The 27986-nt window shown below is 41.1% G+C and overlaps 1 protein-coding gene across 4 annotated transcripts; it reads left to right on the top strand.

Annotated features, from left to right (window-relative positions):
* Positions 1 to 64: 64 nt before the first annotated feature.
* On the top strand, positions 65 to 27986 carry MICU3 (Mitochondrial calcium uptake 3). Of its 4 annotated transcripts, XM_065448334.2 has the most exons (12): positions 65 to 356; positions 432 to 576; positions 713 to 823; positions 927 to 974; positions 1049 to 1131; positions 2562 to 2642; positions 4322 to 4393; positions 9691 to 9794; positions 10885 to 11062; positions 12846 to 12954; positions 15678 to 15835; positions 27771 to 27986. In XM_065448334.2, exons 1-12 carry the CDS (start codon positions 120 to 122, stop codon positions 27840 to 27842), a joined length of 1398 nt encoding a protein of 465 aa, XP_065304406.2. In that variant the 5' UTR covers positions 65 to 119; the 3' UTR covers positions 27843 to 27986. The 4 variants fall into 4 exon arrangements, with proteins under 4 accessions (XP_065304406.2, XP_070395283.1, XP_070395284.1 ...); XM_070539182.1 differs by lacking the exon at positions 4322 to 4393; XM_070539183.1 differs by lacking the exon at positions 2562 to 2642 and having other exon boundaries at positions 66 to 356.

Genomic DNA, 27986 nt, shown 5'->3' with positions numbered 1-27986 from the left:
TGACGTTTGGGTGAACCTAACGGTTGCGCTGCGTTCACCGGGTGAACGCAGACACTTTCAGAGGGTTGGCGCGCTAATCGCCGACGCTCAATATAAACCGAAACTAGCTGTCTGCAGATATGGCGACGCCCATTTTGCGCAGTAGTTATGTTGCACTTTTCATCGGAAGAAGCACAGCGCGACAGTCTTCACGATGCATATCTCACAAGCGAATATTAGAGAGAACACTTCGCTTTGGCGTTCCCATAAGTATTGTTGCGTCCGCTTCAATGGCTGCTTACCTGCTAGTGAGCAAACGACCCCTGACTGTGTTGGCCAAAAGACCGACCAAAGAAGTGAGGGATGCTGCGATTCGAGTGAGTAATTTCTACCTGCGTGTACTGGATCGTTCTATTTATTGTGTGAATTCTCAAATTATCTTTGATATTTAGGAGGATCATGAAGAAGCCGAACACGCGATGCATTTGACTCAGCGTGAACGACGATTCATTCGGTTTGCCTCGGTTGAGTACGAGGGCCAACTTTACATGACCCCCGAAGACTTTCTTGAATCACTGACCGAGTCGGAACCAAGACGTGAGTAGCAGCAACACTCGGGGCGACTGCAGTAGCTTAAGCTACAGCTATATGAGCTCGTTTCGTGAATACGCCTTCTTGTTAAGTTATGCGCTGCCGGTACGTGAACTCAATTTCCGCCTGTTCCTTTTGCCAGCCCGATTGCACAGGCATCACCTGTCCAAGAAAGAGCTCGAGCACATGCTTGACCAAACACCCGCAAGAAAGTACGGATCTACAAAGCTTTTCAGAGACCTGAGGGAGCGCGGTGAGTTTTGGCTGTTTATCACGGCCGTAGCTTAAACTTTGATTTGCTGCAAACAGTCTATAATATAATATATGACATGATTCTTAACATTCTTGTTTTTCAGGAATCATATCATACACAGAGTACCTCTTCCTGCTGTCCGTATTGACAAGTAGGTGTTTGAGAACGTGCGGCACGTACAGTACGATATAGCCCTCTGAATAAATTTCATTGCTACATTTACAGAGCCTCAGTCTGGATTTAGAATTGCTTTCAACATGTTTGACACGGATGGCAACCAGAGGGTTGATAAGCAAGAGTTTCTGGTGGTGAGTATTGTATGAAGTGTGTGCATATATATATATATATATATATATATATATATATATATATATATATATATATATATATATATATATATATATATATATATTTGTTTTAATTGAAATACAGTGAGAGTCAGGGTTGGTTCTCTTTTGGAGCACGTCGCATATCATAAATACAGGATGTTTTTTGCAATAGGTGATTAGAATCCAGTCAAGACACTTGAGCATTTGTATAAGTTACATGGCCAAAGTTAATCTATAACACAGTGAGTCAACTCAGGTGAACTGTCTTCAAGGTTTTAATAATTTTCAGTTCCAGCCCTTTTGTGTATCCTCAATATTTAACAAATTTTTGCTCAATTGGTGACATGTGACACATCCAAAATTATATTTACATAGAGATGTTGGCTCATCTATTTCATTTATATATGCATTGCGTTTAAGGCCATATTATATATACTAAACCAAAGAAGTCTCTTTGTGTTATAAACATGCAATAATAACATGTACTAGTATGCTCTAGTGGTAGACTTCACTCTTGCTGTTAATGTGGTGTCCTCAGATCATGAATTGCCTTACAGGGACAGTTTTTGTCACATTGTTAAGATCATAGGATGTCAATTATCAGTTGTTTTCAAACACTTCGCTCTACTTCTCAAGTTAATAAACAGTGCACTAAAGCTTACCCGCCGTGGTTGCTCAGTGGCTATGGTGTTGGGCTGCTGAGCACGAGGTCGCGGGATGGAATCCCAACCACGGCGGCCGCATTTCGATGGGGGCAAAATGCGAAAACACCCGTGTGCTTAGATTTAGGTGCACGTTAAAGAACCCCAGGTGGTCAAAATTTCCGGAGTCCTCCACTACGGCGTGCCTCATAATCAGAAAGTGGTTTTGGCACGTAAAACCCCAAATATTAAATTAGTGCACTAAAGCTCATTTGGCAACTCTTTCTTTGCCTTTAATAATGCTGATGACTTCAGACTTCCACTTTATATTTTATTTAGTAAGATTCAAAATTTTTTCAGTGCTTAATAAGCAACACCTCTGCCCACTGTGGCCCTACAATCGACCTTACAGTGCACAGCTTTGGGAAACTGTTTTGAGTGCATTTCGTAGTGCAACTGCTCACTTACTGTGGCAATTCTCATTCTTATTGAATGCAGTTGGCATATTGACTAAAGCTCTCTTCACTTTTCTTGGTTGGACTCTATGCATTTGCACAGTTCCTATATGTAAAAAGAACACATACTGCGTTTTTTTTTTTTTGTCATGATGTGCAAGCATGTAAGCATGAAGTATTTACCTTTGTTTTATTATGACAGGCTTGCACATGCTCAAAATGTCCTTTGTTTCTTTTTGTCTTCATTTAAATTGACTTCTTTTTACTCTTTATGTTGCTTTTCTTTTGCACATATGCATGTATGCAATATCAGGTCCTGCAAATCCTTGTAGCAGCACTTTTTTTCAAAAAGTCTGGAAAGCTCGGAATTTTTGCAGATGTTCCTCCGGATATTGTAAGTTCATTTTGTTGTGTTTGGGTGTGTCGTTTCTCTCGGGCTTGCAGAAAAATGTTTGCATGAAAGTTGGCTTTGCTGGAATGATATCATATGGCTGTCGCTGTCTTTCTGATTTTTTGTTTCATCATGGATAACCCAGCTGTGTGCTTAGACAAAGTGAAAAATTTTACTTTAGGTTGCGCAAATATAGCCACTTCAAATGGCAGCACTGTGTGTTTTACAGTTTTGCATGGTGTGAATGAGTTTTGCTTTCATTGGTGTTATGTGTGCTAGCAAAAGTTGGCAAAAAATTATAATGCATAAGGAACATGCACTGTATTTAAAGCCAGGTAGCTGTTAGCTGTTGACTCACTAAATTTAGTCATGTGATGTCTGAGCACTTGAATGCTAAAGGCTATACGATTTTCAAGTGAATGACGAGGAGTGCTGGTGATGTTATTTTATTGGAAATTTATGTTATGAATATACGGCTCTACAGTTAGTCTGAGCAGCTGTTAATGATAACTCCTACCTTAAGGAAGCTGAAACACTGTCATCAGCTGTCAGTGTGCTTTTACTATAATAAACATCCCAAGAATTTGGCCTTTGAAGATTGCATGCACGATCCTAAGGAACTTAGTTCTGTGTAAGCTGCAGAAAACCACATATTCTGAAATTTAAATATGACTTCCAGCCCTTTTTTATTTTGTCATCTGTGTAAACTTTGTGACCCGTCCCAAACAGTTTGTTTTTAGTGCGAACGCATGCAAACAGATTCTCTGCTAGGTTCACTCAAGAGAAATAACAAGCGAGTCAGAATAGCTTCTGGCAGGGTGTAGGCCATTTAAGTGAGAGCTCCATAATTTTTTGCCAACTTAGTATGAGTGCATATGTACATTCTGCTTGAAAGTACTAAGGAGATGTCAAGACCTGTCTGTTTGTTTTGGTTCCTGAATGTGAACAGCGGAGAGGTTGTAGCATTTCACTGCATCATTTGCACTTGCTGCAGTGGCTTAGCAGCTGTGTTGGTCTACTGTGGAGCATGAAGCTGCAGGTTCAGTTCTCAACCACAGTAGCAGCATTCGGATGGGGTTGGAATGCAAGAGCACTCGTGTACCTTGCTTTGAGTGCACCTGGAAAAATCCCTTGTGGCCAAATTTAATTCAGAGCCTATATGGTATCTCCCACAGCCCCTATGTTGCTTTGGAATGCTAAGCCACATTGATTGATCGATTGATGCAATCAATCAGTCAGTCAACTGCATTGCATCATGTGCAATGCAATGTGTTGTAGACTAGGATTATGTTCACGTTCCTCTGCTAAAAAGCATTCGGTTCAGCTACTTAGCAGGTGAGGCCCTCTTGGTTCTCCTCCCTATGCCAAGATTTGCTATGTTGGTGGTTTGCAAGTTCTCTTTTATGTACGAGTATTGTAAGCTGAGCCAAATGTGTTATCTGTTGTTTTGTGACTGCTGCTTTATGCAGTGAACACAATGCTTTGAGCACCTGCACTTGTGTTCTAATTGTTCCTGCATTTGCACTCTGGTCCTGCAGTTATTGTTGCAGGTGCCCAACCTTTGCACTGCACTGGCCACATGTACACTCAGAGCGAGTGGTGCAAACTCTCTGTCGATTGCTATCAAGCCACACTCTTGACTTTTCCCACCTCTCTGTCATCTTCTTCCCTCTTTTCCTTAGCTTGAAAAGATATTTAGCACTGTCGCACGACGTGGAAAGAGGCTCACAGGAAATACAGATGTGCCTGAGCTGGTAAGCATGTCCCTAAGGTGGCAACTAGTCACTTCTTGTCATATAAATGGTGCATCTTGAATTTCAGCCTAGTGTAGAGGCAATTTATGTCTCTTTTGTTATCTCCATGAAGTTATCTCTAAAGTTTAATGTTTTATATAGCTATGTGAGATATTTAAATTTAAGTTTCATGGCTGTTCGCTTTAAGTACATTCAGAATAGGAATTCTCAGTTTGAGGTATCGTGCATAAAAGGTAGATGTTAGGTGTAGCACTTACTTTAATAATGATGTAACTAATTATGGAAACTAATACTCTTCCTTAACTACTGATTCTGACATGCACGTTTGGGGTGCAAAGTTGAAGATAGTGCACAAGACTAATCAATTTTTATAATTCTCGTAACAAGAGTGCAACCCTGATAGCAATAGCTTTCACAGCTTGGGTTCCGAAAAAATTTGAAGTCCCATTAATAGTCTCATTACCAATGCATCTGTTCTAGAACTGAAACAGTGCAGCGCTGAACTCCAGGTAGAGCTTCAAAGTGAAAAGTAAATTAACCTTTTCATGGCCTCTTTTCTCTGAAAGGTTTTGCCAATTGAATGTACTGTTAAAATTTTTTACCACACCCTTCGTGGCTTGGGTTTGCCAGCAGATTTATTGAGGCTGTACTTTTCAGTGGGAAGCAGGTGAGCAAACGAGCCAACTTTGCAGATGCTTTGAGGTTGATGATTAGCTGCAGCATGATCTTTATCCTGAGTTTGAAGCTTTTGTAGCATTGAGTCATGTTATGGTCACTACTGTTACAGTGCAGTCTAGTTCCCATGTTAGGACAGCCCAGCAACACAGTTATGAAAGGTATGAAATGTGTCCCATATTAAAGGGCACCTCCTTGTTAATATATTCCTAGGAAATGTTTTTGAATGTTCCTTGCATTAACAGCACTATCTGCAACTAAATGTTTTCACTGCCACACCTAGGCGACCTTCTCTTCCCTTGCATCATTTCTATAATACGTACTTGAAGCTGTGTGCTGTGCCCACACAGGACAATGCCCACTGTGCTGTGCACATTATCAGGCAGAGCTTTTGTACTGGCATGGCTTCAAGGCCACATGTCGGGACCCTCTGCTGTGCCACTTATCCTAGAGGCCATAGTATCAGTGCAGTGGCATCATTCTTTACCACCAGATTACGCTACTACTCCAGTGATGAGATTTCTTCACTTTTGCTTTTGCTAGAGGCACTGCTTAGTGGGGACGCTCAAAGTAATCAAACCAGTGTAATTTGCATTGTCTTCTGCATAAGAGCAAGGAAAGGAGAGGGCAGCGTGTTGAAAATCTGAAAGGGCATGTGGCTTTTCAATTTAAGTTGTGTGCCCCCAGCTGCACATACAAGAATAAGAAAATCATGACATTATCACTGGGTGTCTGTGTAGGTTTATTTTTCATGAAGAAGAAAACACCATTGCAAGGTTCTTTTTATAGTTTTTCCTTAGTAGTTTTCTGTCTTCCTTACACGTATACCTTATTTGTGTTAGGTTGTGGCTGCAACTTGCTGTGTGCATCCCAGTCAGATGTGCTTTGTGTCTGAAAAGCTGTGCTTTTTGTGGGCAGCTGTGAAAATGGCGCGAACATTGCTGCGCTTGCTTCAGTTTCTATCAGCAATGATCTGTTATGCTGCCTCATGTGTTGCAGCGCTTAGCTCAACCACTTGAGCGTCAGTTGCAACAAATTGTCTCTGCTATTGTGCATCCCTTTGAGCATATTTGTTGAAGCTTACAGTTCTCTTTCTCAACCATAGCTTCATGTGACTGTCCATACTGCTTTCACATTTTGCATTTCTGCAGGAAACTTCCCATAACACAATTGACAGTTGCCATTCCGTTCTCGCTGTGTACTCAGTCGTTATTTTTTGTACTGTAGCACAACCTGTGTGATATCTGCAATTAGAAGAAAATGTTGACAGTACTATGCATACAAAGTAAGCCTTAGAAAGCACTTGGAATTTATTTGAAACTTTACGTAATATATAGCATGAGATTTCTCCTCCCTCCATTGTGCACTTGAAAATGCAATCAGCTGAACCACTACGTAATTAAACAATGTGGAAAAACCAGCTTGTTAATGTCGGGAATTGCGTTGGTGAATAGCTAGAGCCCAACTCAGTGCAACTAAGGTATTGTAGGCAGCGGTGATATTGAGTTTAATTATGCAGTAAGAAACCAACTGAAACTGAACCACAAGAGAATTAAATGGACTTACGGATAGCGCTACGTGCAATGAAAAACATTTATTATTTTTTTCCACCTTTGCTCTCTATTTTTTTTTCTTTTTTGAAGAGCAAGAAAATATTCAGTATTCACTTTGTCGTTCAAAGCACAAATTTCCCAATACACATAGTGTTCACTTCTACTTGACAACTTCATTATTCAAACCGCTCTTAAGAAAAATTTTCAGTTGGCCATTTGCTGGCCATTGTCTCCATTGTCTTAGTGACCGTCTCCCACTAGCACAAAACAAGAAGGGCACTTGATACGTGTTTGTGTTGTTTGTGGAATTAACATGTGTGTTGTGTGTCCCACCTTTACCCATCACCAGAGATTGTACTCACTTCCATCAAGGCTTCCCGTAAGGCCTCGTCCTGTGGCGATCGGTGTTTGTAATCATGCATGTAACTGATGGCCTTCGTGTGCTTTCTTGAAAGCTTCTCCATTACTTGCTTTTCCTTTTGTTGCACTGGCTTTGCTGGAGGTTTTGAGCATAAAACCCAGCTTAGGCAATTGTGCATTTTCTTTGGAATTGTTTGTGTCTCCTTCAGGCACTTCATAATTCAATTAAAAGAAACAGATTTCTTGCATCTTCAGCATTTTAAAATATGTTTGGCACCAGAACAAATGAAAAAATTAGATTTTTCAATGAGTTTTTTTGCATCCACAAATGTGGACTCCATGCCTAACTTTTAAGAAATACTTCATGTGAGGAAGCACAATGTACAATTTTATGTGCAGTGTAATTGAATAATGCCTGCCGCTGTGCCAAGGTCCAGGGTTTGATTCCTGGCCCGTGTGGACACGTGCCGATGGAAGTGGAATGCAACAAATGCTTATGTTGCAAGCTTTGGGTGCACAGTAAAGAACTTACTACTGTTGGTCACCCTCCTCTACAGCATCACCTGTATAGCCCCTTTGTTGCTTTGGAATGTCAAACTCAATGAATGAATGAAAATGATCAGTCACTTGAGAAACTTGCTTGACACAAATCATTAACAAAATATGAGAACTCTCTACATGGCCACATACTCTGGCTGTGAACAGATACCCAGACGTCTTTCTTCCAGCTCTCTTCTCCAGAATAAATTAGCATAGTAATCATTTTGTAGCATAAGTTCAACCAAAATTGTCTTAAGATCAATGCAACGCGCTCTAAAGATGAATGTTTTAATTAGTGATTCCGTTTTTTGGGACAATGTCTTGATGTCTGTAATTGTACATGCAGTGCCCGCAGGGTGGTCCACAGGTGTTACAGGCTGCCTACCCCAACTGTCTGTATTGGCTTTCTCGTGAAGCTTGCACTCTGTAAACATTCTGCACTGATAGTACATTTCAAGACACCTATCCGACATCCTATAGTGATGACATTGATCAGATTCAAGCACTCTTTCACTTAAGGTTAGATCGTATTTAGTCCCACATTTTCTTTTTTCTTTTTTTGCTCAATTTAGCAGTATGTGTATGTGTCAGTGGTTTTTCAGGTGAGAGATGATGCATTGTAGCAACAATATCAATCCACACTGGTTGCCAAGCTAGTATGCAAGTTTCCATTGGAAATGCGCTGCCATTTACATTTTGCTGGATTTATTCGAAAGCCTCAAGCAAGGAAGCTTCTGATATTGTCCCTGCTATCAGACTGCCTTTATCTGCTTGCACAATATAAGCATCCATTCAGTGTGATCATGTGTTGTTGCATTATGACAGCTTACTTCTGCTGATTGCTGGCTGATTTGCTTCATTGCATCTTGTTTCAAAAGTGTTTCAGTTAGTACATATCTAGATTGCTAGCATTTGGGACTTTACATTACCCATTCTATGTTGTGCTATGTGTAATATCTTGTAGACTCCAGTACACTTGAGCCTTGTTATAATGAAGCCACATCTGGCACAAGAATACCTTATATTTATTATTCTTTATAAGCATGTATTTATTAAACGCTGATATTGGTGAGAAAAATGTTAAATTTACTTCATTATCTGCAATAATTCATAACGTTCATGTTTGTTATATCTAAACTGGACTGTATACTTAAAGTAGCATTACATGCTTATTTTCTTGATGCATGTAACAAATCAGCTTATTGTCAATCTGTGCATGCTGTTTGATGCTAATTATCTAGGGAATCATTTGTGCTGATAGATGTCAGGATTCTTAAAATCAATAGATCCAATTTGCCTTGCTTTACGGTTAATTACCGATGACTTAAAACATATTCGAAATGGATATTAATATGTCCCAGACCTCGTACTACCTGTGGTGGTGGCATGATGATTGGGCACTTTGACAGAATTTTCATCTTGTGCTGGAAGCCAATGCTGGTATTTCTTGCAAATTCCTTTGGCTTTCCGAGCTACTTCATTTGTTCGTTTTTGGCTTGCAACAGAGTGCATTCTGTATTTGTGCTTTGTCATGCAACGTAGTGCCCTGTAGCGAATTTTTGCATCGAGGCTTTTGTCATGCTTTACTTGCGTGTGCGCTGTGCATAGTTTTAGCAAAATTTACTAATGCCAATGCATTTGACTGAGTGTGAGGATGTGTGAACTTTATAAGTACACTGCTGGAATTTGCATGCATGATGATTTTTTTTTCTTCTTCTGGCAACTGTAATATTTAGGCATTGATAGGTACCAGCTAAACCTAATCTTTTACTACTGCATGCTTTATCTTGATGGTAGACTGTGGATTAGCTCTGTTGAAGTTGGCAGTTAAGCATTTAAGTTGGTGAAGCTTTTCATTTGTTAACTATTTGGTTATTGCTCCTTCTGCTTTATGTACTCCTCAGTTTTTCAATTTGCTTGTAATATAATATCACTGAGGTTAATTTGTCAGCTTTGACTTTAACTGTCATGAGAGCAAGTAGAGAAGCCACAGCTAAATGTCAGGCATAATAGTGGAAGACCACTAAACTTCATTAACTCAGAAACTACACTGTAGCTTTCTCCTTTGCACTGTGCATTTTTTTTTTACCAGCTCTAGTTCTAAAAGTAAACAGGCGAGCACATTGGCTGCTTCTTGTTGCGTGTATGACAAAATACACATTTTCCTAGGAGAACAGTGAAAGCAAAGATTACAACATAGTAGACACAACATTGCTTGTGCACTTGTTTGGGAAGAAAGGCTCGGACACGCTTAAATACGACGACTTTCACAGGTGAGTGCATGTGGTGGAAAGATGCATTTTGTATCTTGCTAGATTGAGCTTGTGTAGATATGGGAATCGATGATAAAAGTACAGAAGGTGTTCTTGAACATTTTAGTCATGTTCTGCCACTCACAGCATCTTTTTTAATGATGCAGGAATGAAAAACCTGAATTCTTTTGTTGTCTGGGCATACACATTGAAAATCGAAGGTATATGCAATATTTAGGTTGTGCACACAAGCCTAGAGTGCATTCCTCAATTTCTGCATTCATACTTCTGTGACTGGCTGTGCTATTCGTAAAAATAAAGCACCTCTGTATTTGGAGCTTTCCTTGATTTTGTTTCCCACTTCCTCACAAGTTCCATATTTATTTGAATCAAGAGTAAACCTGCATTGTTGTTTGAATTTTGTTGCACATTTTTTTGCACAGCAATTCCAGTGAGAAAAATGTGTCATTGACTGTTTAGGCATGCCCCGCTGAGATTTGCAGTGGCTTCCTTCGCAATGGCTTATGTAAATATTACTCTGGTGCCACTGCTGTGTGGGCAGTCCAAGTTGTTTACACACATATTTATGGTCGTACAATTAATGAATTTGGCAATTCCACTCTGGGCCACTCACACTTTGAGTTGTCCTTGTTTTATATGGGTGTTAAACTTAGAGATAAAACCTAATTTTCTGAAAATTATGATGGTACTTGTGCAGTAATGTTGCTAACATACACCACCTCTCTTTTCAATTGACAAGTTTCTCCATTTTCGAAATCGTTAAAAAAATGTGTGGACATAATTTGAGAATCTGGCTTTGTTTCTTTTACAATAACGCATTCAGAGTGAGAATACTCTCACAGATCAAGTTGGTTGCACTACTGTTTCACAGCCTGAGGCACTGGTACATTTTGGTAATTCTATGTGTTAGGAGCACGAGTGTATAATTAAACACAGTTTTCTTTTTCTGAATGATAATTCCTCTTCCTTCACTAGTTTCTGTGCAGAAATCAAAGGCATGTGTTGTTGAATCATTAGTACATGTGCATGGCGTCGCAAATGGACCTGTCGTTCACTGAAACATACTAGCTGAAGCATCTTCTGTGCCCAGGTTTATGGATAACCTTCAAACAGAAGTGCTGGAGCTAGAGTTCACAGAATTCTCGAGAGGGATGCCAACCATCTCGGAGGTGGACTTTGCACGCATCCTACTTCGCTACACGTACATCCACAGTGCCAACTATGAGGCATACATTGACAGGGTTAAGGACCGTATCCCTGAAGAGAAGGTTAGTATGCTTGGAAAAAACTTGCTTCACTGGATGTTTTCATAAAGTTTCTACATAAAATTACTAGAGAGAACTCTGGCCTTGAGATGTTCAGCTACTGTGGGAATAGTGGGTAGTACATCTATTTGTCTAACTTTTGAGCTTGTGGCTCCAGATGTAGTGTTATTATACTTTATCTATCTAAGTTTTCAAGAAACCATAGTTTTCTAAACAGAGAAAGGCAATAAATCTATGTGCACATACATAATCATTGCGAATTGTTCAATTTATAATGCAATATATTTCTAAAGATAATCGCCTTGCAAAGTCACAAAGCCGTTTGAAGCCAGAAGGATAAAGTTTAGGCAAATCAATGTACTGTCCATCATTTCCATTCTCTCTCATAATTTGTGCGAGAAGCTCTGTTGTTGTTCTAGGAATGCATTACCTGGGTAATGCTGCTACTGCGACATAGAGTTGAAGAGCCACAATAGCTATAGTGAGCAGTCATTGCTGGGCATTGTTCCATCCATCAGGTATCTCATTCATTTGCAATTTATCCTCTGTCACATTTTACATGACATAATCAAGTCGCACCAGCATTTAGATCCTTAACTGCAAACAGTAAAGATTCATTCAATGAACAACATTGAATGAATGAGCAACAGACATGCAAAAGTAAAGCTCATTGCAAAGAAACACTTTCCTCTAGCATACCGCCAGCACACCCCTCTCTGTCCTGTAATGTTTCTTGGCACAGACGCATTCTTTGACACCAAAGCAGTTATAGGATTCTTGAATGATGTTGAATTACATGCTTTTAGCCCCATAAATCTATAGCACGTCCTCTTTCTAGAGAATGCTGCTGTGACAGTGGTTTTGTATAGCACATTCCACCAGGTCCTTGCGTTTCAAGGGCTCTGATAAGGCAGTAGTGCTTCTTGCAAGCGCTTACCTCTGACATATTTTACTACATTATAATTGTTTCACAATGTATATTTTTTTGCCCATAGTACAGCTCACTAACCATTGTCATAATTTTATCTTATGTAGGTTTTACGCACTTTACAGCGACTGTTTTTTAGGCCCCTTTACAGCCACGTAACATCTACCCCTCATTACTCATAGCTCCATTGCGAACTCATTAACACCGGCCTGGCACTCTTCGGCCATATTTGGCCCTTGCACCACGAAACACCTCATTCATCATCATCAAGGCTTAATGCAGGCAATCATTCATAATAATAATCGGATAATAATAATAATCGGTATAATAATAATATATAATAATAATAATATAATAATAATCGGTATAAAACAGCACACACATATTGTAATTGGAAAAGCAATATATGCTTTTGGGGCTATCACTATAGGACTGCATTCCTTGGATAAGCGAGCAGAGATGATGCCCACAGCTTGAATAAGTTGTCATAACAGAGGCTTCGTCATGCTGGAGTGAATATATCTCTGAAAGTGACAGATCAGGAATGTGGCCTCTGCATACAAGATGCACTATCATGTACATACAAGCTTTTGGTCACAAGCATAGCAGCTGTGAGAAAAAAATTAATAGCTTTCAAATGTAATTTCTGTTTTGGATTCAGAGCTCAACTACCGAGTTACACATAAGTAATGTAAAATTTTTTCCAGGAATATGTCAGTGTGCTAGTTCTTTCTAATGCTCTGTAATTAATTTTCTATTCAAGCAGTGCACTAATTCTCATGATCATGAGAAAATTAGCCTTGCTGGGTGAATTGTGATTTCTTCTTTTTTAGGTTGTTTTATGTTTCTTGTTTGCAGGGCATCACCTTTGACCAGTTCAAAGCCTTTTGCCAGTTCTTGAACAACTTGGATGACTTTTCAATTGCAATGAGGATGTTTACATATGCAAATAAGCCAATATCACAAGGTACCATCATACTCCAGAATTATTTTTTTTCCACGTGGTACTTGGTGATTGTTCTGTCAATGTTTCAGTTTTCTTTAGTGAAGAGGTTTGTGTTTTATAAAATGCATAAAGCTGGGTTTATTTTATATTATCTTATCTTATTTTATTTTATTTATTTATTTATTTATTTATTTATTTATTTGTTTGTTTGTTTATTGTTAGCTACTGTGTAGAGATACCACTAGTGTTTAGTGCTGAAATTCATTAGTGCATTGATGACAACTCTTTCCTTCCAATATAAGATTCCTGTGTTCAGGTGTCAAAAGTAAATACATTGTTATCATCACCAAGGATCACCCCCAAGGCTGCACTGTTGGTAGTCAAAAACTAGAGAAAGGAATTCTTACATTTGCAGTAATGAGGAACATACTCATTGCAAAACTGAGCAAGAATAGTTGAATTAAAAAAAATTCAGTAGAAGTATAAACACTTGTGAAGAACTAAGTGTAGCTTGAAACCAGAAGGCAAAAACAGAAGGTTCAAATATATTTTGTAAGCGGTACTCTCAGTAAGAATTACTCCAGATTTCAGCTTGTAGGAAAGAAATGTTTTCTGTAAATTATTCTGCTACAAGAAAAAATGTTCATGTGGTCAGTCTGCATCTTAGCAAAATGGTCGCACTGCCATATTGACCTGTTAAAAGAACATTTTGTCTGCAGTGATATCGGACAACACGGTCATGAAACACCGATTGCATTTGTACAGCCATTTTCATGCATACGAATCGACTGCAATGCCATGCGTTTGGTTGTTACAGATAGAAAATAGCAGCAGTGATAGAGCAAGATAGTGGCACTCAAGCACTTCCATAAAATAGTGTCATGGTACTCGCACTGCCCTCTTGTGGAGTGCAAGGTGCCGTATAAAATGTAGCACTTGCTTTGAGCAAGCTTTTAAGACGAGTTCCTGAAACAGGCCATACTGGCAATGGCGAAGTCACTGAAGAAGTAACTGTGATCTAAATGCAGTGTGTTGCTTGTCAGCCTTCGCTGTTCCAATTTTGCTACAGCATATATGCTACGTATAAAGATGCTGTGTCAAATCATCATTAAGAAACTGCCTATTCATTCCACAAAAGGTGCTTGCTCAGGGCGAACTTTAAGAAATGCGTGCTATCGCCTTACGTACCCCCCTTTAGCCCTTTAGCCATGCCTAGGATTTTTTTTACAAATTTTAATGTTCACAAGTTGGCAGGTATGTAAAGCTGCTGTGTGTTGGGTGTTTTTGGTATGCGAACTTAGATAACATTTCAGCGTCAACGAACAAGATTAAAAGGGAGACGTAGACACCATGATGCACTATCGGGAGAGAAAAAGCTGCACGCTATCCAACTGCCACCCGTCTGGGCTCCGAACCACTTTAACACTTTCTTGCTGTCAGTATTAAAATCTAATGAATGGTCTAGAAAATTACGTGCATATGTGTTAGAATGACATGAGAAATTGCTTTTCTGAGGAGCAGTACTATGTAAAGTAGACGCCTTAATTATAAACAGTGACCACTGGCCAGTGACCTATGCAACTGCTTTAAAAAATTGCCACTTAAGAAAACCAAACTCTAAAGGAAAGCAAATGTGCGGTGTTTTAGCTGTTTGATTCGCAAGGAAGCACCCACAATGCAACAAAATAGTGACCTGTAAACTATCTGTGACAGGCAACTGTGGGAAATAGGTGCCAGTGGGGAGAGAGGTTAATATTTAGCTACTGATTTCACCGCCGATGTTTTAATGTCCAAGCTTTAGGTTAAGCATAGGTAGGTGGTGTTGTTGAGATGTTGAGGAACAAGTGGATTTGGGCAGGTTATGTAATGCATAGAGTAGACAAATGTTGGTCTGTTAGACTAACAGAATGGATGCCAAGGCAAGGGAAAAACCATTGAGAGCAGTAGAGGATTAGGTAGTGTGGTGTTATTAGGAAGCTTTCAGACTTCTGATGGATTCAGCTGATGCAAGACAGGATAATTGAAGGTCACTCGGAGAAGCCTTTGTCATGCAGTGGATGTAATGCCGCTGATAATGATGATCTCTCATGCTTCTCTCTTGGTCATATTCAAGAGAAAGTGTGCAAGTTTTCAATAAGGTGCGCACAACGATCACCTAATGCACCTCTCAGTGCTGCCGTCAAACATGCCAAAAATGGACTAATGTCCTCTGTGCCTGACTATGTATTGTGCCACAGATAAATTCAACTTACCTATTCAAAGGCATCCAAAAACATTGCATTACAATATGAGCTTTGGCATCAGTGCTTGGAAAAGTAACTACTTATTCATAACTAATTGGGTAGAGCACAAATATATAATGGTGAATTGTCCGTATGACTGTTAACAACACACAGCTGGTTTCATTCATATAGAGCGCTCCAAGTGCTCATTTTGTTATTTTTAATTTTTGTAGCACATCAGCTGGGACTTGCTGTATGTGTATTCACAACAGAACTTTAACTTATTATTTTATTTTGTTATTCTTGCTGTAGTGTGTTGTCATTTCTGTGGGCCATGTTTACTGTTGCCTATAATAGAAAATGCATGACTAAAAGCACAATGAACGTGCAGATGAATGAACCAAAAATTATCTCAGCATAAGGTGCAGCAAGAAGCATTACATCTTTTTTTTTTTCACTGCACATTCAGCCTCGTGCCATTTTTCATTGTTTTTAATTTTTCATTTTTCCTGTTTCTCACAGAGGAGTTCCACAGAGCAGTCAAGATCTGCACTGGTCATAACCTGGATCCCTACCTCGTGGACACAGTGTTCCAGATATTTGATGCAGACGGTGATGGATTCCTTTCGTACAAAGAATTTATCGCCATTATGAGAGACCGCCTCCATCGTGGGTTGAGGGTAAGGAGTATTTATCATTTGTTTTAGTCAAAACTGCCTGCCTGTATCAAACGTCTTAACTGCAGAACTCAAGTAATTAAGACGAGTTTTGTAACATTGCGACAAAGGCGATGCTGCAGTTAAAGTTGAACAATGTGATGTATTGTGCCAGGTGTTGGTTCCCAGTTCATCTTTTGTCTTTCACAGTGTCTCTTGCTCTCTGTAAAATATCATATATATGTTTTGTAAATACATTTCCATTTGCTGCTGTCTGCTTACGTTTTCCTGTAGCAATACTAAATGACCAGTCATCTAAAGTACCCTTCCAGATTTTCTTGCACTAAGGTTCTTGCCCTGACAAGCTGGCCTCCTTGCCTTCCCTTGTAAACAAGTTTTTATTGCAGATGCCATACCACAGTACTACTCTACTGTGCTTTTATTGAAGACTTCTTGTTCATATTTTGTGCCATACCTTTGGCATTCAACCACAAACCATCTACAAAGTTTACCTTTGTCAACGTTATAGTATACCAAGCAGATAGTATTTGCATCATACCACATGCATGTACCAAGTGCACGATTGATGACATCTTTTGCTCATGTTGTGTCAGAATACAGTGCAATTACTTTTTGTTTTAGCACTGTTTTAGTAATTCATTATGTGTTTGTGCCTTGCGTTATCTTGGCAAGTGTGAGAGGAAAGATGTTTTTTTTTTGCTTTACTTTATGGTGCTGCCTATTTTCTATTACATAATTATTCTGTCTCTTCGTCTCAATGTTGTTAATAGGAAGTAAAGGCATTACTTGTAGTAGGTCCTAAATATGTACAGGCATTTAAAATACCCAACTTCTGACTTCAGAAAGATATGCTGTGCTGTGAGTGTTTTATGGGAGGGAGCAAAGGGGCGCATTTATCTCATTGGTTCGGTGCTGCCTTCTATCTAAAGGTTTGAATACTTTATGTGAGAATAGTTTGGAAGTGGGTACCAAGTGGTGACAAACATGCAAGAGCTGAAAAAATTATTGCAATTGTTGAAGCGCTTCATGAATTTGGCCCACACTTGCTCGTGATAACGAAGTTTTCAAGATGCCCAATAACTTATTCTTCTTTCCAGCACATAGACATGCACATTTAGCTCACAATAAGCACCTATTTTTGTATCTCGAGGTGGCAGCTAGTCTGCAAGACTTGCTCTTGTCAATGCATGTGCAAATAACATGCACATGCAAAAAGGCGCTGGTGCCATTTGTGTTCGACACATAGGCGAGAAGTGCACGTGAGCTTTTTGTGTATGGCCTGTGCTGTGTCACTTTATGCATCAAGCTTCTGTTCGTCTTATAAGGGAAGTGGTTCAATATAATTTTTCATTGAGATTATGAGGATCAGTGGGACAAATGCGTCCCACATTTTTTTAATTAAAGGCTTGCCATAGAGAAATGAAACTCATTGTAAACCATTTCTGAGCACCTCATTTACTCATACCACAAAAATAATTTCTTGAGTTTTGTTAGAAATATGCACCATTATACAAAGGGTTAATTGAGCTTTATGTTGTTCTAGCATTTTGTTCTGTACTGAGTAGCAGGGGCGTAGCCAGGGGGGGGGGGCTTATGGGGCTTCAGCCCCCCCCGAAATTTTTTCGTGCTGTCATGTGCCTCCGACCAAAACAACTCCCGGCGCCAGAAATCATGCTCGATTTTGTCTAGAATGTCCTTAATTCACGCTCTAAAAGGCATTTGAGCGCGAACATTGCTAAATCGGGCTGGATTTCTGGGCAACGTCCATGCATCAGAAGTCACATATCGTAACGCAAGGAGCCCCACCGGGCACAATATTTCAAGGACGTTTTGAAGGCGAGCGGGCTCGTCTCGGCATCTCGCGGAGGCCGCGGAATCTACGGAGCGCTTGGATTTCGATTCTGAAACGTTGTGGGTATAAAGTTCTCATAACATTTTGATGCGAAAGGTCCACTGACATTTTCAAAGTCGTGCTTTAGATTTTCAATTCCGGAACTTTTTGGGTTTAATGCTGTTGTAAACATTTGACGCCAAAGGTGCATCGACTTTTCTAATGTCGTACATCGGGCTATACAACGAGACAAGCCAAATCAACATACTATCAGACAAGTTGACAAAGCACGCAGCGAGGTCCGATGAAACAAAGCGTTGTGGTAGTTCATTTGTGCCGTCAGGTCACAGAAAAGAATATACACATGTTTTTCACCTGTGCCAAAGCATCCATGTCAAGACACTAAAGCCACCATTGTAACTAAGTTCTTATTTATTTTTCTACCTAGACTTTTATTCGCGAGGATATATTGAGCCTCTTTCTCATTTCTTTTTAATTTTTTTTGTTTGTTCTCGCAACCCGCGGGCTGCCGATCCAGCCAGAGCGCATGCGTTTTTCTCGTGCTGCATCGATAACCGCGCGGCGCACTTGGCTGCGCGTTTGTTTTTCTCTGGCCGACTGCATTTTCGCCTGGCAGAGTATTGGACGCTTTCTGGCTAGCAGACGAGAAAAAGAAACAATGCATAGTCGCTCGCCGCCAGCATTGCGGGGACTCGATGGATTGCAACGCGTGCGCTTGAGCGCAACCTCTCCGGAAAATTTTGTCTCGCCGGTGTAGGATACCGAGCAGTATGCGTATGGTTCTCTGTGGACCAAGCGTCACACGTTTTCTTCGATATTCCTTCGGTAGCCACACTAGGTGCCCAAAGTAGGCATTCGATTGTAGCCAACATGCTTTCCTTTGCGTTATTCTATTTCGCCACCCCCCGCCCACACACACAAAAAAAGAAGACATTGTTGCGGCGCAGCGAATTTTCGCATGGGGAAAGTTCGATTTTGTTACTTCTTTTGCGGAAAGTAATGGGCGACGGGACGCTTCAGTTGCCGGATACTATTTTATTATTGCGATGGCAGCTCTATGAGGACTCCAGGCGCATTCCTGTCGTTGCCCTCATGTTCCGTATAAATAAAGGCCAAGGGCGATAACATCGTGACCGCGCGCCGCATGCTCTATGTGCGAGTGAAAGCGTGCGGGGGGGAAGGGGAGGGGTTGAGCCGACGATGGTGGCTGAGTCTGGTGTGCGCAAGGGAGAAAAGCGGGGAGGAAGCGCGCTGCCTTCCGTCGCACGCGATACATTTTGGGAGTGGAGGGAAGGGGGGGGGGGGGGAGGGGTGCTGTGATCTGTGAATCTGTGGTTGCGCAACCTATTTATTTGCCTTGTTTGACGCATTATATATAGTGACTTTTTCTTAGGTGCGTAGATTTATTGGTGGCGTATGCGTATATTTGAATATCTTGTTGCGAGGTTTTGTGCATATGCGCAGTGAACATTGTTTCCAGTGACAATTTTTTACCCTGTATCAAGCTGTATCTTCACATTTGTATATTCCATTGTATGAATTCGCATTTCTAATGTACGAAGGCGAGTCAAATGAAAGTGAGACAACCCGCCCCGCGCAATAATGGTTCGGTTCATTATTTTCGAGGCATGCGCGTAGCACATACGCATCTCATTTACAAGCGACATGCAGAGGTGAGGTTAAATGTTCTTTAAAGCTCTCATACACGGGGTTGAACATGGTTGCGTGACATAATGGACACTTCAAAAGTTGAACAGCTTGGTGTCGTGAGGTTTTTGACAAATGAAGATGTTTCCCAAAAAGAAATTATTCGCCGTATGGCTGCCGTATGCGTTGAACATTGCGTTTCATTGGCGCCTAAGAAGCGTTGTAGCAAACTGTTCAAAGAAGCACATGAAAGTTACAAAGACGATCCATGGCCGGGCCAAAGCCACCGTGCAATCACCCCCAACACAATTGAAAAGGCCGTAGTTGCTCAGTGGCTATGGTGTTCGGCTGCTGAGCACGACGTCGCGGGATCGAATCCCGGTCACGGCGGCTGCATTTCGATGGAGGCGAAAACACCCGTGTACTTAGATTTAAGTGCACGTCAAAGAACCCCAGATGAGGGTGACGACTTTTTGTCTGTAATTGTGACCGGGGATGACTCATGGTGCCGCTACTACTAGCCTGAAACACTATGGCAAATCTTACAGTGGAAATATTTGAATTCACCACTCCCAAGGAAAACAAAGGCTGTCATTTATGCCGGAAAAGCATTGACTTCTTTTTAGGTCGTTAGGGGCCACTATTGATCGAATTTCCTAAACCTGGAGAGACTCTAAATCGTTTCAGATATTGTGAAAGATCGGATCGGCTGCGTGTCGCAATTAAGAACAAACGACGTGGAAAATTGAGCATTGGGGACATCTTGCTTCACGACATTGCCCCTTCCCACGTCGCTGTTGTGGTTAATACAAAACTGGCAAAGTTCAAGTGGGAAACGCTGCAACATCCCTCATGCAGCCCAGACCTGTTGCCTTGCGTCTTCCACATTTGGTGAAATTTGAAGAAACCGCTCAAGGGAACCAGATTCGTGTCGGAAGATGACGTGTAGTCATTTACAGATTTTTGAGGCAGCAACCCAAGGAGTTTTATGAGACGGGAATTACGCGACTCGTTAGTAGGACAAGTGTCTAAATACTCATGGTGACTACTTTTAAATAAAGTACCCCGTTTGTCATATATTCGCATTGGCTCACTTTCATTTAACTCACCCTCGTATATGTTCCAGAACTCCTGCTTTTTATATGTGCTCTCTGTTGCGACTGTAATTTCGGAGCAAGTACTCGCAATGCACAACCGGTGACAGCTGCTCCTGCGCAATACATTCTAACAAAGGAAAGCGTCATTGATATTTTCCCCTGGTCGTTGCATATGTACGTACAACAATGTAAACAAGGTTGTTGAATGACAGATATATATATATACAGTGAAAGCTCGTTAATTCGAACTTCAATAATTCGAATTTATGGATAATTCGAACTGTACGATTTGGTCCGACCAAGCTCCACAGAAGTCTATGTATAAAAAAGTCCGTTAATTCGAACGCGAGAAGGTTCCCTCACGGATAATTCGAACTACGCTCACCTGGCACACGGCCAGAGAAACGCGCCTACTGCCTACACACAAGGCTGTATTGCCTCCTAAACGGAGAGAACGGCGAGAGAAGGCAAAATAGGAAAAAAAATATAACTGACGCAGGGTCAGCCAGGAGGCAGCGGCGGCTGCCGCCTCTCCGTTCTACGTAACCTCCGAGACTCCTTGCCCGTTGCGAATCTCGGAGGCTTTGCAAATATTGTACAGCTGCTAATGCTGTGCGGCGATGGGATGGCAAGCGCCAAAACACAGCGAATCAAGTACGTCGCAGCTGCGCTTGCAATCAAGAACCAACGAATCGGGGCCTTCGCCACCTTCTCATGTTCGGCGTCTTTGTCTCGGCAGTCTTCATCGGTTGTGTACCTCTGTTTTCAGCTTAGGAGGTATCGGCCGTCGCGATTCATTGTGATGGTGTTAAGCCTCGGCTAACGTTCGTTTCGGTGGACATAGGTGGTGTGGCACAGTCGGACCGAGAGCTTCGACTTGAAGATGGCGTGTGCCCGCGGCACACGCCATCACTTTCTGACACGCCAAATTTCTGACATTCCCTACTGCTTCCAAATCGCAGTGTACTGTTGCTCTCCTTCACTTTCGTTAGTTCGAACTTTCGTTAATTCGAACTGAAGCGGCTTCCCCTTGCAGTTCGAATTAACGAGCTTTTACTATTATATATATATATATATATATATATATATATATATATATATATATATATATATATATATATATCAGGCCGGGCTGCACAGTGAGCCCCCCCCCCCCCCCGAACGAAATTTCTGGCTACGCCACTGCTGAGTAGTGCCGGTACTGTGTTTCAAAGTTCACAGTGCTTCTCCAGAATTTTGCATGCATCATTTCCCTGCATTTCAGCACAAGCCTTTCACATTAGTAAGTACGCATATGCCAACAACTTGAAATTCAGGTAAAGCTAGCTGACTGTGTAATGCTTTCATTATGAGTTTGCAGCATTACTCCAGAGAAATCAGTGTTTACTGAGTATAGTGATTCATGTTACTAATTCTGACTTCTGATGCTTGTTGCACCTTTGGATTACCAGAACCAAAATTTGCAGCCATTTGAAAGGAACGTGTCTGTCCAAGTAGGTGTGCAAATTGAGATGTATAGAAATACATATTCTTGGAAAGTGGGGCCATGTGCATACTGCAAGGACATCTCCATCTGCAGTGTATACCACCTAAAATATGCGAGGCATACATCATAAAGTGTAGAGTGTTGTATGAAAGTGTCTTTCTTGTGATTACCTGGCTATGGTCTAACATTAAAATATAATATTGTGGCATAAAAAACTAAGTTCTATAGTTTACATAATGTCTAGGCCACATTTAATGTGCTTATTGGTTATTTGATGAATTTTACAGTTTCTTGACAAAATAATTTGAGTTGGCAGAGGTATGTAGAGAAAAAAGGGCACTACACAAAATGGAGCACCTAATTATGCGACTTCTTAAAACTCATAATGGTTCAATTTGTTCTGGCTCCATTTGCCTTTGGTGTACTGCTGCTAAGCAGAAAGCCATAAGTTGAGTTCCTGACCATAGCACCAGCATTGCAATAGAGGTGGGATTCAAAAATACTAATGAACTTATACTTTATCTAGGTGCCCATTAAAGGGACACTGATCATGAGAAGGAAATTTACAGAAGAACGAAAATCCATTGAAGTGCATATGGCAGGCATTACCAAATCCTGACTGGGAGCTTACTACTGTCATTGAAAAGAAAAGTGTACAATAATTGCATTCTACCGGTGCTAACATATGGGGCAGAAACTTGTTAGTTAACAAAGAAGCTTGAGAACAAGTTAAGGACTGCACAAAGAATGATGGGTCGAAAATTGTTAGACGTAACATTAGGCGTAAGACAGGAAGAGAGCGGTGTGGATTGGAGAGCAGACGGAGATAGCCGATCTTCTCGTTGACATCAAGAGAAAGAAATGGAGTTGGGTACACCATGTAATGCATAGGATATATAACCGGAGGACCATTAGAGTAGCAGAATTTGTGCCAAGGGAAGGGAAGTGCGGTCGAGAACGGCAGAAAACTAGGTGGGGTTATGAAATTAAGAAATTTACAGGCACAAGTTGGAATCAGCTAGTGCAAGACAGGGGTAATTGGAGATCACAGGGAGAGGACTTCGTCCCACAGTGGACATAAAGATAGGCTGATTATTATGATCATGATGAAAGGGACACTAAAGAGAAAAATAATTTGAGCTTTATTAGCAAATTTCGCTTATACAACACCAAAAAAGCAACTCTTACCTTGAGAGGATGCTTGCTAAGCCTGAAAAAAACACAAACAAAATATGGTTGGCAGTGCAGCCTTAAAATTCCCACACCAGCTTGCGATAACATCATAAATTTTGATGGCGTCTACCTGGGTCTAGTTTATTTCTTATTGTTAAAGGTGGGCTGCATTGTATTGTAAAAGAGCCAAAGGCTGAATTTAGCAAGTCTCAAGAACTTCTATTAAGCCACAATGGCCTAACATTAATAAACAATCCTTCAAAATCTGTGCTCTCACACTGACGTACATGCGCCGAGATTCTGTCACAAAATTCGAAACATGGAACTTTGACCTTCATTTTCTCTTCCAATGATCAACCTATAAGAATAAATTAATGAAAATAGCATTTTGAAGGAATACTTTATAAGTCTAAACTGATTCAGTGTTTCTCTCTAGTGTCCCTTTAAAGAATGTCAGGATGTTAAAATATTTGGCTAATTACAATGTAACAGATGCTCTTGTGCCAGCATGGGCACCAAACGGGGGAGCTTGGGAGCCCGTCTAGGTGTTCTATGCTACCTGGTGGATATTACATGTGTACTAACACTCACTAATCAACTTTATGAGCAACAATTTTGGAGTCATTTTGCAATGCAAAACTGAAGCCATCTAATACACAAAACAAACATTTGCCAGCGATCTTGTGCCATACACTACTATCAAGAAATATGCAGCACATTGGATTGGTGTTCTGGTTAACATTTATTGTGACATGTTTTTTGACAGTTCCAATAAGTGTTAAATACCAATGCAGCTACAACGCATCTAAAGTTGTGGCAGTGACAAGAAAAAGCTAGTTTTGTAAACGACACCTGGGAGTTCCGCTTCCTCTACTTCATTCCACAGCCTATTTCAGTCACCTATGTAGTGTAAGATGTCGCGTTTCTTGAATTTATATGTTCTGCATAGAAATCGACACCATTAATGAATCGTGAACAGGTAATTGATTAAAATCTCACAATAAGTAATACAGTGAAAGCTCGTTAATTCGAACTTCAATAATTCGAATTTATGGATAATTCGAACTGTACGATTTGGTCCGGCCAAGCTTCGCAGAAGTATATGTATAAAAAAGTCCGTTAATTCGAACGCGAGAAGGTTCCGTCACGGATAATTCGAACTACGCTCGCCTGGCACACGGCCAGCGAAACGCGCCTACTGCCTACACACAAGGCTGTATTGCCTCCGAAACGGAGAGAACGGCGAGAGAAGGCAAAATCGGAAAAAAATCTAACCGACGCGGGGTCAGCCAAAAGGCAGCAGCGGCTGCCTCCTCTCCGTTCTACGTAGCCTCCGAGACTTCTTTCCCGTTGCGAATCTCGGAGGCTTTGCAAATCTTGTACAGCTGCTAATGTTGTGCGGAGATGGCACGGCAAGCTCCAAAACACAGCCAATCAAGTACATCGCAGCTGCGCTTGCAATCAAGAACCAACGAATCAGGGCCTTTGCCACCTTCACATGTTCAGCGTCTTTGTCTCGGCAGTCTACATCGGTTGTGCACCTCTGTTTTCAGCTTAGGCGGTATCGGCCGTCGCGATTCATTGTGATGGTGTTAAGCCTCGGCTAACGTTCGTTTCGGTGGACATCGGTGGTGTGGCACAGTCGGACCCAGAGCTTCGACTTGAAGATGGCGTGTGCCCGTGGCACACGCCATCACTTTCTGACACGCGAAATTTCTGACATGCCCTACTGCTTCCAAATCGCAGTGTACTGTTGCCCTCCTTCACTTTCGTTAGTCCGAACTTTCGTTAATTCGAACTGAAGCGGCTTCCCCTTGCGGTTCGAATTAATGAGCTTTTACTGTATATGTATATAATATATATGGTCATTAATTCATACAAGGGCGGATCAAATATAAATGCTACTTTTTTTGTGAAGCGCATTCTGTCGATCGACGCATGCTGCCGCTTGAGGGTATGTTAGGTACATGAGTCAGGAGTCACGTGAGTAGCCGGCCGGCCTTGTTACATTCCTTCATTAGTCAGTCATACGATGTCTGAGAAAAAGCTTCACCCATTCATTGCACAACATATAAGTCGATCGCGGATATATAGAATTGTTGCCTATGTCGAATTCTTGAAAATCCCATGTAAAAGGACAGCACTGTACTGTGTGCATATCGAACTCGCGTTCACTGCTATCTCCAATATATTGAACGCTGCACCGCATCCTTGCAAGTGCATTTCTCCTAATAGGAACGCGATAACTCCTAGCGTTTTGTCGGAAATAGTCTACCAAGGAGACGGCACTGTTTAGGTAGATGATGTCACATTTAATCTAAAAAGCAGCAGCAAATGTTAGCAAGATGCGTCTTTCAATGTATGGATGGCTCGGGCAGCAAAGGTCTTATTTGCGCTCCATAATGGCGGATTTGCTTTAGTAAGCTTCACCGCAATGCAGTAGTCTAATGCAATGAAACACAATAATAGTGGAAAGACTGCCTTGCAGTGAAGCATACTACCTGCGGTGGTTCGTTATCGGAAAGAGGATCGCCACGCTGCTTCAAGAACACAAAATACGTCCTGCTCCGATACGTGCCTTCCACAGGAACGCTCTATCGACAAGGCGCCCTATCCTTTCGCTGAGTGACTGCGGGCACAGGATGCCGAAATGAATATGTCCGCACCGATGGGTCTGTCTTGCACATATAGAGTTCCCACAAACTATATTTTCAGGTTCTGCGAGCATTCAAAACGAATGCGATCCCAACCACCAGTTGGACAGATCTTTACATCACAGCTTGAATTTAACAAAAGCGAGTTTTAAGACGAGTTTCATTCGTACATGCAGAGACATATCAGTGGGAATGGACACAGCTTTTCTGCAGGCTGAAAGCCGATTTCTCGTTGCCAACGTATGACGATCGGCCATTTTAAGAGCATATTATCAACGGACACACAGCCGGGCATGATTTGCAGCACAAGCGCGCTGATGGCGTCACATTGCTTCCGCAATGTGCCCACTTCTACTACCTTATCCGGACTAAAAACACGCAACAAGCACTTCGACGTGCACCGCAGTCTCACGGCCAGGCAACCCAGGCTTTTTGGGTTAGCATTGCAGAAAGATCATTCCGCAGCTCGTGACTTGCGACATTCGTCTGCTAAAAGCAAAAAAATCAGTAAACTTTTGTGTGTTCGATGCGGTTTTGCAGAAACAAATTGGTAAAGGTAAATTAACGAGCTTTTCTTGATCTCGGAAGACTGTCTGAGACATAGAGTTTTCGATAAGCTTCAGATAGGCATATCAGATATTTCAAATTATTGATATATCAAACTAGTTCGAGATCCCCTTTGAGTTCGGTGTATCTTGGATCGACTATGCTGATTGCTTATGAGTGTGTAAAACTGACCTAAATAGCACACAAATTCACGACACACTTCAAGGATCCAACACTGTCACGACGTTATGTGTTTACCTGGCATAAGAAATTCATGAAAGGCTTTGAAGAGGTTGATGTGCATCGTATTTCAAGTGTATTTGTGTGATTTATGAATGTTATATTATGCATTGTAATCTGCATCTTTTTCATTTTTGCCTTTGTAACGGTGTATCTTAGTCCTTTTCCTCTGCACCTTGTATAGCCACTGCCATGTAACGGTTACCTGGGCCCCGTCAAGCCGTTTTTACGGCTTTTAGCCCAGCGGACCTTCCAGCATATTGTCTGGTAAATAAACTTGAATTTGAATTTGAGATATCACCATCGAGCACAGACTATTAAAACACGACTGCCAGCAGGCAATCTGCTTGCAACTGCTTTATTTTTCTACCATTGTGGCATTTTGCCCACTGATTTCTTGCACGGATTTGCACCATCAATGCTGCATATTACTTTGAGCTTTCAAGTGAGGTTAAGCTTGCTTATCACTCCAAAAGGCCTGACCAGCCAATACATAAAGGGATGCTTCTCCATGACAACTTCAGACTGCACACTGCAGCTGTCATATGTGTGCAAAATTTAAGGAAACATGTAGATTGAACGTCGCTGGAACACTCTCCTTGCAGCCCTGACTAATTGCCCTATAACTTTCATCTAGCTCTTTGGGCCACTGAAGCAAGCTCTGGAAGGCCAACAATTTGACAACACTGTAGTGGAGGTGTAGCGCAACTGGCTGCTAACACAACCCACTTTTTTTCATGATGACGAGATCAAAAAGCTACAAATTTGCATTGATTATATATATATATTTCAGGTCACCGATTCGCAATATACATACATAGGGAAAGGGTTTGGAAATGCTTGTCGCCCACACCCCACCTACACACAAATAGAAAAATATTTAAACTCTCCACCTGTATTTGCCAGATGTAGCATCCATCAACACTGGCAGTATAGAATGGCAGAATGAATGTTTCTTTAAATTCTTATTGCTGATTTCTTCCTTGTGCACTGTGTTTTTATCTCAAAATGAGCTAGGCTGACATTTCACAATATATACTCTTGTAACTCAGTACTTTAAAGGAAAGATCACCAATTCTACAAATACTGGCTGGGATGAAATGTAAAATTGGATTATTGCAGCTTCATGCAGCTGTTTATATTTGCTAGGTGAGCTGGCTAAATTATGCCTGCTGTATGTTCTTTTCTTGCTGTACACCAATGTAAATCTATGTTTCATAACTTTGTTTCTGTTTTCCTGCAGTCTCATCTAATATCAACAGAAGGCTGGGATGCATTCAAGCTGTGCATTAAAGAAGAAATTCGGAGCCACTAGAAACTTGTTCTGCTGTTATATTGTTAATTAATGTATGGACATCATTCGCATGCATTGCATATTTATGAATTTTGGCATACCTGCCACTCTGTTGCTTTGACCCTTATCTAATTGTGCTACAAATAAAAGGGTTGCTGTGACGTA

This window comes from Dermacentor albipictus, chromosome 5 (assembly GCF_038994185.2).
Source record: "Dermacentor albipictus isolate Rhodes 1998 colony chromosome 5, USDA_Dalb.pri_finalv2, whole genome shotgun sequence".
Classification (NCBI taxonomy): domain Eukaryota; kingdom Metazoa; phylum Arthropoda; class Arachnida; order Ixodida; family Ixodidae; genus Dermacentor; species Dermacentor albipictus.
The sequence above is the reverse complement of the archived record's forward strand: the minus strand, read 5'-3'. Positions and strand labels throughout refer to the sequence as shown.

Bases quoted from the DNA above. Each gene is read 5' to 3' on its own strand.
- MICU3 (XM_065448334.2), top strand. From the start codon at position 120: ATGGCGACGCCCATTTTGCGCAGTAGTTATGTTGCACTTTTCATCGGA. The intron at 824-926 runs GTGAGTTTTGGC...CTTGTTTTTCAG, and splicing joins CAGAGACCTGAGGGAGCGCG to GAATCATATCATACACAGAG. The intron at 4,394-9,690 runs GTAAGCATGTCC...ACATTTTCCTAG, and splicing joins ATACAGATGTGCCTGAGCTG to GAGAACAGTGAAAGCAAAGA.